Here is an 11748-nt window from a genome sequence, read left to right as displayed (position 1 = left end):
CTCCATATATGGGCTTAACTGCGATAGCAGGTCGCATTTACTATGACATCAGTGATATCCATCCCTGATGTCGCGTGATGTCACGATGACCTGGGGCTTGGCTGGGGTGACCAACCAACCAACACACTGACGGGAAATGCGACCTGCGGTCACAAAACAGTGAGAATGCGGCTTCTACATTTTCAGTAAATATTGTTTTGATTTTGAAGGGATAGAGATAGATACATATATCACTTGACACCAGGGGCTGTATTTTGCGTGTCTTAAGTAGCAGGTCTTATTCCCTAACTTGAGTAAACTAAAGACCTGGAGGCGTGATCAATGCCATTTGGCTATTCTGAGTGGCCAGTTCAGAAATCCACTTTTTTGTAGACATTTTAATATGGGTTGGTTGCAAAATCTCAATCATTGGCAACAAAGCATTGGCAAAAAGACAGTGACAATCTGATTTCTGATTTTGACAAGAAGTAACAAACCCAAACACAGTAGTTTTGGGGGGGAAATGGAGAAGAAGAAAGTTGAGTTTTTTGTTTGTTTGTTTCCTCTCTGTATTGAATAATGATACAGAGAGGATTAGGGAGCTCAGATCTGGACAGAATTATTAATAAAATAAAAAATATGATTTTATTATGACTACAGAATAACTGGTAAACTACTCCCACGCTGTCATCTCACACATGCACGCACACATTGCGCACACACACACACAGCATGTCTTGATGACAGGGTTGACAGGGTTTGATGAGGTCAGATCAACATATGGAATGTCAGAACAGGTCAGCTCCATACAGTATATGGAGATCTAATGGTGGTAGCAGGGACATGGGCCAGGCCTTAATCTTCAGCTGTGCCAGGCCTGCAAGAGCAGTCCAGCATTGTTCTTTCAGGCGTCTCCCTATGTGGCTCCATTCTAATATCTATATCTAATCTACGATAGCACCAAAGCCATGTCTTTTTGTGACCATCTCTGACTTATATTTTGTTCAAGCTGGCTAGTAAGGCTCACTTGATTGGTAAAATCCAAATTACAAGAATATGACTATTTGGCTGTCCTAATCCAGCCTAGCAGCTTGTCGTAGGTTCGAGTCCCGATCCTGACGACCTTTGCTGCGTGTCTCCCCCCAATCTGCCACCAAAGCGTGGAATGCCCTGACCCCCTCCCTCAAAACAGATCACTTACATTTTTTTAAACAGGCCTGGAAATCCACAGGCCCAATTAAGGGAGAGGAAAATAAACTTCTCCACTACCCTCCCCCCCCCCCCCCCCACACACACACACACACACACACACACACACATTCTGTCCGTGTTTTATCTTTTCCTGTGATGATATTGAATTTTGTCTATGAATTAATTGCATGGGGCCTAAATGGAAAGGTTTTTTGTGTGGTGCCCTTTTGGACTAAATGTTTGACTGTACTCTTTTTTTACATCTCTATAATAAACTATTCAATCAATCAAATATATATATTTGTATTAGCGTGAACAATCTTTTCCATAATGACTTTAGTTAACTTTCCATTAATAGAAAGCCCTATCGATGATGTCACTGGTAGGCAGACATCTGAACATTTTTGGTTGAGTGGGGAACATAGAACCTTTTTTCAGTGGGGAACATAGAACCTTTTTTGATTGGGCAACATAGAACCTCTTTTTGGTTGAGCACGGAACATAGAACCTCTTTTTGGTTGAGCACGGAACATAGAACCTCTTTTTGGTTGAGCAAGGAACATAGAACCTCTTTTTGGTTGAGCAAGGAACATAGAACCTCTTTTTGGTTGAGCAAGGAACATATAGAACCTCTTTTTGGTTGAGCGAGGAACAGAACCTTTTTTGGGGGCCGGGTTAGTGGGGAACATAGAACCTAGGGAGAACCTGGGGAACATATAGGGATGACCCCGTCTGTCCACCAGGGGACGCTACAATAGCATAGTTAGTGAGTAGCTGACCTAGTTATTATATTATTTAACCTATAATCACTTAGTTTAAACTGTCAGTCAGTGTTACTGATTCTCCATGACCATGACAAATGTTAATTGGCCTGTAGGCTATATCAGTATAGCCTAATCAATTGAATGTTTTGTTTTGAACACCATTCAATCACTACATAAACCCCTCTTGGTCATGAAAGCAACATGTTCCAGTATAGTAGTATCCCTTTACATCTCTATATGGAATAACTTTTCTCCCGATGATGACATCACTGGGAGGACTAGCTAAATATCTCTCTGTAAAAATGCGAACCAAGAATCGACACGAGAATTGAGGCTGATACTTCATACTGCTTTTTACAAATAAAATAAACAAAAAAGAGAGAATTAAACTAAACGTTATATGAACAGTGTTACGAGTAACATGTTTCAGACTTTCTTTCAGTAATTAGGCATCACTGTAAACAACAATCACATCCTGATGAGAACACGTCTCTCTCTCTCTCTCTCTCTCTCTCTCTCTCTCTCTCTCTCTCTCTCTCTCTCTCTCTCCCCATTCATTCAAAACATAATGTATATTGACATGGATGTTAAAATCCCCCCCTGGCTGGTTTTCTTTGACATTGAGAGAGTATATTTTTGACCCTCTTCCTCTCCGTTGCCCTGCCTCCGTTACGGTTGCGTCACAGCGGGTAGGGCGGTGCCCCCAGGTAGGCGCACCAGTGGTGTGAGCGCACACGCACCCACACACAGACGCACGCGCGCCACAGAAGAACCGAACCCTCCACTCCACACCCTCTATCCCCAAAACACACACACATCCACCCCTCGCTCTCAACACAGAGGAGTGTGTGTTCAGCTTCAGCACAGCAGTGGTCGCGGTCAAACAGGAGAACGTCCACCAGGTGCCACGTTCAGTTCAGTTAGTCCCTCCGTTGCCAAGAGCGAGAGCAGAGCACCCTCCTCCTCCGGACAGGGCAACACACATACCCGCGGACACGGAGGATTATTTTTATTTGTGAGAAATCCCCGGGACGGCGCTGCTGCTGCTGACTGGCTGGCTGGAGAGTCAGTAGTGACTAGTGACACACGATAAGGAACTACACTACACACAATCCTTCACTTCTTCTGCTTTTTTTTTCTCTCTCTCGCTCTACTACGGGAGGTGAACGGTGCGCGTGGTGTCATTATGTTCAGCTGGGTGAAACAGGAGCAGGGAGGTCGGAATAAAGAAGGAGAGATGTACCAGACGGTGACGGAAGGTCTCCAGAGCCTGTATACCAGGAAGCTGCTGCCTCTGGAGGAGACCTACCTCTTCCATGACTTCCACTCGCCGGCGCTGGAGGCGGCCGACTTCCAGAGCAAGCCCATGGTGCTGCTGGTGGGCCAGTACTCCACCGGGAAGACCACCTTCATCAGGTACAGACACCACCTGGCCCGGGCCCTCACCTGACCTGACCACCGTTGTCATGATGACGCACTATACTTACTAATAGCCATGCTACACCTATGGTGGTGGTGGTGGTGTTTTGTCTTAGATCCAGTTCTAAACTAAACCGAACCGAACCTGGTCCAACGATATATTAGAACTCCTGGTCACGGTCCAACAAAGTAGCCTACGTGCTGCGTCATTAACTACGCCGGTGTCATGTAATGAACATACAGTAGGCCTACATGATTAACCGACCGTTGTTAAATATAACTAAATTGACCCATTTGGTTTAATTTTTTTGTACCCTCTGAGAGTTACGTGTGTGTGTGTGTGTGTGTGTGTGTGTGTGTGTGTGTTGTGCCAACAAGAGAGAACTGTGGTGTAAATACCCAGCATAGTCAGCCATAAAGGCAAAGCAGTGCATGCATCATGCACAGTTGCTATGATGAGTATCATATTATGAAACAAACTGAACTACCAATGAGGCCATTATTAGTTTTTGACAGGCCCAACTATTCAGACATGTTAAGACAAGTGAAATTATACACATGAAAAGCTTGTTAACCGTTTATGAAGTATGAACAATAACATGTATGCATCAATCCATGTTCTAGCACTGCAGTTCTGTTTCGCGTTTAGTGAAGGTGTTAGCCCTTTTCTGTATTTGGGATGACGTCCCAAATACAGAAAATGTAACCAAGCCAAGGGTCCCGAAAGGGGCAATGAAGGTGTTATCCTGGAATTAAATATGAAACCTTAACCCAGTCCTCCTCATGTTTTCTTCTACTGAACCCCTGAGACTCATTTCTGTTACCCGAGTCCCCCTGTTTATATTTCTACCTGGCGGGGGTGTTTGCATTCCAAACCCAGAACTGATTCTAAACTTTTACTGTCAGCTACTGCTACAGTATGGAAACCGCTGGAGGCAAGAATGTAAAATTAAGGAAAAGAGAGAGAGAGAAATAGAGAGGCACAGAATGAGTGAGTGAGTGAATGACTGTCCTCGCTCGCTCTCTCTCTCTCTCTCTCTCTCTCTCTCTCTCTCTCTCTCTCTCCAAATAACCTCTTGACCTTCTTTCAATTTCAGTTGAATTTAATTCAGCATGCAGCATGCTTCATTGACATAATAAAAGTTAATCACAAAAAAATGACCAACATTATATAAATTATTCATACATAACATTTGATACACTGCTCTGTGCGTGTGGGTGGGGGGAGGGGGGGGGGGGATTCTCTATCTGTTTGTTTTGTTTGTTTATTAGTTTGAGGTCTGATCCCCTATGTTCTATTGTTTAGTCAACGACGACTGCTGGACCAGACATGATCCTTCCTTTCTCCTCTCATCGTGTGTGTGTGTGTGTGTGTGTGTGTGTGTGTGTGTGTGTGTGTGTGCGGTGATGTAGCTTAGCCTTAGCCTTAGGCCAAGGGTTCGCAAACTTTTCAGACCCCCAAAATAATCATATTTGAAGTGGAATTGTAGGAGTTGAGGCATTACATTTTGTTTGACCCGGTTCCACAGATACATTTTGTGAAAATAGTATTAAAATGGTCTTAATAAGTTAATATTGTAACTTTTAAAATGTGAAGATACCCTTTATACACAACACTTACACTGTATGTTGGTTTGTTTACTGTTGGGTGAGAAAACAATGTGGGGACCCCCCCCCCCCAAAAAAAAATAGGTAGGCTACATGTGCTTCTATGCACATTTGTAGAACGAGATAGTAGTTGTGGAACAGTGTGTATGGCAGTGTTCACCTGAGAACGTTTTCTGTACAACTATATATTTTCTGAACTGCTTGTGAAGGGCCAGTAATGTATAGTTTTATTGTCTACTCTGAACTAACTGTAAAACTGGGCTATTGTTACTACTAGTCAGTTTTTACACTCTCAGAGTTAAATGAATACGGTGCGGTGTATCTATCCATTCACCACATGGTCAACAAACTGACCATGACCAGCCAATGTGGTCTGAACACAGAGAACAATGTTGTTCAGACCAGAGGTTCCCAAAGTGGGGTCCTTGAGGGAGTTCCAGGGGGTCCCCAGCTATGATGGATATTTAGGAACCAAATGGACCCATAGATCTGTAACTCTGAGAGTGTACAAATGGAACCAAATGCATTCATTTTGGTTCCATTTGTACACTCTCAGAGTTAAATCAACATTCGTTTTACAATATAAATTGGGGTCCCAGAGATTTCGACTGTGGCTCAAGAGGTAGAGCGGGTCGTCCAATGATCCATGGGTCGGCGGTTCGAATCCCGGCTCCTCCTGGCTACATGTCGAAGTGTCCTTGGGCAAGACACTGAACCCCAAATTGCTCCCGATGTACTGGTTGGTACCTTGCATGGCCTCCGCCGCAATCGGTGTAAATGTGTGTGTGAATGCACAGTCTATGTAAAGCGCCTTGGATAAAGGCGCTATATAAATGCACCATTTACCATTTAACGCAGGTCCGTAGCCTAATGTCAAACTGGCTGGGGGTCCTTGACATGAAAAAGTTTGGGAACCACTGGTTCAGACAACCAGTTCTGCTGTGACTGTTCTGAAAGCTTGTCTAGCGTGGGTTGAGGCCAGGAAGGCTGGCCACCAAGGTCAACCAACTGTAACCCACACGCACACACACACACACACACACACACACACACACACACACACACACACAGAGTGGGAGGAGATGGGAGGATATAACGTTAAAAAACAAGATAATGTTATCGTGGTGAATTCACAGCATACTTGTGAATGGCGTGCAAATTAATTACCGGTATATAGTATTATGAATATTAATTGTATGCATACCAAAAACCTGCTGCGGTCCTATCTGTTTGACAACAGCCTGTATAACGTTACACACACAGCTGGGCTGGGCTGATAGAATACCCTACTGAGAAATAGGTTAACACGCCCCTTTTTGGCACACACACACACACACACACACACACACACACACACACACACACACACACACACACAGGTTGTCACCACAATAGCTGCCTTTTGTTGTCCATGTAGTAATGCTTTGTTTTGTCTTTTGTTAAACATGCAAAAACTGTATACACGTAGCGTACACACACACACACACACACACACACACACACACACACACACACACACACACACACACACACACACACACACACACACACACACACACACACACACACACACACACATTCCTTGGTCTGGCTCACCTGCTGGCTAACCGGCTGTTTGGCAAACGCCTGAGTTATACTTTATAGTTTATACTATACTAGTTGCAGATCTACAAGCTCACAATGTACTACAACGTGAGGCATTATGAGCTTGTAGATTGCTATTGTTGGTGTGTGACACCTGCAAGCAACGGTACATTATACCTCAGGCATTACACAAGCTGTATTTTCCACTGGAATTCCCACTGGTACAACCAAGTACAACCTTGACTGTGAACCATTTTTATAGAATCGCTTCCCAAACACTATTTCATGCAGCCACGGCGATCACCTAGTTTTGTTTAGTACACCAATGCCTTATGCCACCAAACACTTGCCACTCAATTCAGATAAATATATCTCTGAAGCTCCATTTATCATCAATGTGTGTTCCCAGATACAACAGCAAACCACATACAGTATACCATCTAACATTCACAGGCCAGCTGGTTGGCTAGCTAGTGCAGCACTGAAGTCTTACTGAGTTACATTACAGCCGCTAACTGGTGCCCTGCCTTCAATGGAAGATCATGTTTAGACTCGTGGATGTACAGTATGTGGCTGTTTCAGTGTGTCTGACTCTGAACACAGAGACTCGGTATGGAGTGTACAGACTGAATGACCTCTCACTAGAGTTACACACATCAACAATGACCTTATCTAAACTTGTGTGTGTGTGTGTGTGTGTGTGTGTGTGTGTGTGTGTGGTTAAGTCATACAGTATTTGCTGGCTACAAACAACTTCACTTGTTGCTATGCAAGGTGAAGGAGATGGGTGTGTAGGGGTGGGATCTGTCACTCTGGGAAGTCCTCTGAGGTAACCATGCTAGTTTTGCATAGTTTATTCAAAATCACATTATTATTTACACAAGTTTATGGAAGAGATTTGAGATTTCTGCAGCACTTTGCAACACTGTGTGTGCATGTGGGACACGCACATGTGTACATGTGGGACACACACACACACACACACACACACACACACACACACACACACACACACACACAGGGGTTCCGCCCTGCCCTGAGGAATGTTATGAATCATGGGAACTTAAAAAGAATGCTATGAATCATGGGAGCTGAGGCCAATGAAGTGCAGAGTCGACACATTTAATCTTTCATGTGTATTGGTTGAAATGAAACCTATATACAGTACGTAGTAAAACAGATGAGATTTTCTAAAATTCATCTTGAATGCATATTCAAGTCATGTGCAAGATGTTGTGCTGCAACACACACACACACACACACACACACACACACACCCATTTTATTTTGCAACAAAATATCCCAGCCAAGAACATCAGTGATAACAATTAAGCAATGTTTTGGCTAATGCTTGTTAGTAGTGATTTATTACAGAGAGGCACAGAGTGAGTTTTGGTTTGTTCATTCATTCTGGTTATCAGTGAATGTTGTCGGAGATGTGTTGAAATCTTAAGCGTGTGTGTGTGTGTGTGTGTGTGTGTGTGTGTGTGTGTGTGTGTGTGTGTGTGTGTGTGTGTGTGTGCGTGTGCGTGTGCGTGCGTGCGCTCGTTCCTCTGCTGTGATCTGTTTGATGCCCCCTGACCTTGTCTCCTTTTCCTACAGGATGGCACTGGAGGAGGGATTGAGTAAACAGATGGATGTGGGAAGGAGGCATGGGGGAGACCGAGGGTTAAAGCTGGATGTGGGGGGGGGGGGGGGGTTGATGGAGGGAGTAGACATCTATACCAGTTTGTACCAGTTTACTGTACAAATGAACGGTCTGCTCTAGGATCACTGTGTTTAGGAAGATAAAAAAGGCATGAATGATGGAAAATATAGTGATGGGGAGAGAGAGAGAGTGTGTGTGTGTGTGTGTGTGGGGGGGGGGGGGCGTGAGTCATTCATTGATGGGAAGTGGGAGGAGGAAGGACGGAATAGATCAATAGAGAGGTTGGAGGATGAGCTGGATATATTTAGAAAGAGAGAGACAGTAATGCCCAATTTATGCTAGTCGTGCAAAGGCGTCACATACACATGGCTGATCTACAAGCTCACAATAAATTGCATCCGCAACACGTAGTGAGCTTCTAGATCTGTTATTTTTGTCATGCGAGTGACACTATCATACAAATGTCAAATATAAAAAGGGGAAAGGGCTTACAGAGAAAGAGACGGGGTTAGGGAGGGAAAAACATTGTGTTCTGGGCTGGCATCATGTTATATTAGGGGGTTTGTGTGTGTGGAGAAGATGACTGTGAAGTTTTTGAAGCCTTGTTCAAGGTCAGCCAGACAAAGGGCCTCTCATTCCCTTGGTGCATGGTTTCCCCGGTATATTTGGGGATTAAAAAGGACGCCCGGATAACCTCAATAGCCATGGTTATAACAAGGTTGTTTTTTTTCTGTCTTCTGGTCGGCTGGCACAACAGGAAGTACTTGGACAGGGACTCTGAGCCGCATTCCTTTTCTCTTGTCTTTACAGGACTTCCTTCCTTTTCTCACTTTTCCTTAACCCTGGAAAAGTCATTGTGAGGTCGTGAAGGTCGACGCAGAGATGAAAGGAAGGGGAAAACTAGTTGTTTTTATTTTAGTCTGTCTAAACATAGCTATGGTGGCACAGACCCCCAGACTGCATCAGAGCAACATCACGTACAGTCACTCTTTCCACTACATACTCAGTAACTGCTCATATCCTGCTCAACTCAACATCCCTGCCGCTGCAGTAAAAATCTCAATGTTCATTTAACTCTGAGTGTACAAGTTCAGTCACGCGAGAGAGACTCGGAGTAGAGTCGCTGATTCTTCGCCTGGAAAGGAGAAGAATCAGCGGTGGTTCGGGCATCTGGTTAGGATGCCTCTTGGCGTCTCCCTAGGGAGGTCCTCGAGGCACGTCCCACTGGGAGGAGACCCCGGGGCAGACCAAGGCGCAGTTGGAGGTAACACATCGCCTCACTGGCCTTGGAACGTCTCGGGATCCCCCAGGAGGAAGTCACTAATGTTGCTCTGGAGAGGGAAGTCTGGAGCTCTCTGGTGGAGCTGTTGCCCCCGCGACCCGACTATGGAATACGGCTAAGCGGTTGAAGATGGATGGATGGATGTACAAACGTAACCAAACGGTCGCTTACAAGTCAGTTTGGCTCTGTTTGGTTAAACGTGTATGATATAAATTGATAGTGTTGTATGGGGTAAAAAATGTAATCTAACCACGCAGAAAGGTTTAGTTTTTAAGTTTCTTAGCAGATCATTAAGCAGCATCCTAACAAGGCCTCTGCCTTCGCCCTCCCTGTCCTCTTTCACCTCTGTCACCTCCCTGCTCCCTCCCAAAGGAGCCCAAACTCCTCTTTTAAGTAGTATTTAACCTTTTCAAACCACACACTCAAAGACAGTAAGCTCCACGACAGAACTACCCCTTCTGGCATGGGCATACCGGCTTCTTTATATCCCTAACAAAAGGAGTAACAACACCTTCCTTACCTTCAGGCTACTTTAGATTACAGACAAGCTTTCAGGGCAATGTATGGGCAATAGTATGGGCTTGGAGTGAATGGAATATTTACATATTAATATATAATGGGGAGTTTACTCTGTATGGGTCCTTGTTTACACTTTCAGAGTTACATTTTGCTGTACAGAGAGGTTAATGTGTTTGATTGTTGGACCGTCCACCCACTATGTACACACAGAGGACATTACAGTACATTACTGATCCTGGAACAGGAGGTCTCTAGTATATCTAAGGTATACTGTCCACTCCAGTGTCCAGTCATCCATCCTACGAGGCTGGACAGGAGGTGTCAGCAACAGTTCTGGATTTCAGTAATGGCATATTTACAACTGGTTTCTATGGAAACTAACTACGCCTTTCTGTCTCTGACCTTTTAGTTTTGTCTACTGTGCAAGCTAAACAAAGTGTGTGTGTGTGTGTGTGTGTGTGTGTGTGTGTGTGTGTGTGTGTGTGTGTGTGTGTGTGTGTGTGTGTGTGCGCGCGTGTGCGCATGCGTGTGCACAGTGTTGACTCAGTACCAGGATCCAAACAATACAGAAGGAAAGGGAGAATTCATTGTTCTGTTTGAATTCTCTCCCTGTCAGTCTGCCAGGCTTTCTGTTGATCTGCAACTCTGCATATCTGTCTGTCCCTCTGACCGACTGTGTCTCTGTCTTTCTGCCCAATGATTGAAGCTGTCTGTCTGTCTGATCCATTCCAGTATTGAGATAATTCTCAGGTCTGTGTATAAGTATACAGAGTGCAGATAGACAGCTGGTCTATCTGCACACACAGTATGTTGTGCAGAGAGATGGGTCTGGGTGCATTAGACAGGCATATCTATGTTACAATTTAGTCATTTAACAGACATTCTTTTACAATTTTTTGAGACATTGTGAGCTTGTAGATCGGCTATTTGAACTATTTTAAAAGGTTTTTTTAAATAGTAAACAATGGCAAATTAGTTTAGGGATAAGGGTTAAGGGGTGGCGCAAGATATAGCCCTTAGTATTTGTGGTCAAGCAAAATCAAATAACATACACAACATGTGAATAAATCTGGATTATATGACTAGCATCTGTCAAAATGGGAACAAAGAATCAATACGAGAATGAGGCTGAATAAAATATCCACGACCACCGCCTAAACTTCAAACGCTATGAACAGTCATTATGTTACGAGTAACATGGCTCAGTAATAAGGCATCACTGTAAACGATAATCACATCCTGATGATACTTATACTCTCTCTCTCTCTCAGGTATCTGTTGGAGCAGGATTTTCCAGGGATGCGGATTGGTCCAGAACCAACGACGGATGGATTCATAGCAGTGATGTACGGCGAGAACGAGGGTGTGGTCCCTGGCAATGCCCTGGTCGTCGACCCTAAGAAACCTTTCAGGAAACTGAACGCCTTCGGAAACTCTTTCCTTAACCGGTACATGCACACATAAGCACACACGCCAATACAACCAAGACCATTCGTCATTGTCAATTTCCAAGTGTGTGTGTGTGTGTGTGTGTGTGTGTGTGTGTGTGTGTGTGTGCGTGTGCGTGTGAGGCCTGGCATCTGGAATTTTCCATGACCTCACAGTGGAGCTGAGAAGCCCACAGCTCTGAGATCAGACGATAACTTCGTTTTTTATTAAAAACCAACATTGTTAATATTCTAAACATGTGGTTGAACTGATAAGAGCAGGCAGGCCGTGAGGTTGTCGCTGCATTTAAATCCTAACACACAAAC

General features: G+C 44.3%; 1 protein-coding gene across 1 annotated transcript in view; it reads left to right on the top strand.

Moving 5' to 3' along the window:
• The first annotated feature begins 2727 nt into the window (after positions 1–2727).
• Positions 2728–11748, top strand: part of ehd4 (EH-domain containing 4) — a 31476-nt gene continuing 22455 nt past the window's right edge. The window contains exons 1-2 of the mRNA XM_080784145.1: positions 2728–3350; positions 11266–11442. Coding sequence (XP_080640271.1) covers positions 3121–3350; positions 11266–11442 — 407 coding nt within the window. The 5' untranslated portion in view covers positions 2728–3120. The remainder of the gene's footprint in view (positions 3351–11265; positions 11443–11748) is intronic.

This window comes from Protomyctophum bolini (assembly GCF_963924005.1).
Source record: "Protomyctophum bolini genome assembly, chromosome: 15".
Classification (NCBI taxonomy): domain Eukaryota; kingdom Metazoa; phylum Chordata; class Actinopteri; order Myctophiformes; family Myctophidae; genus Protomyctophum; species Protomyctophum bolini.
This window is presented reverse-complemented; position numbering and strand designations above follow the sequence as displayed.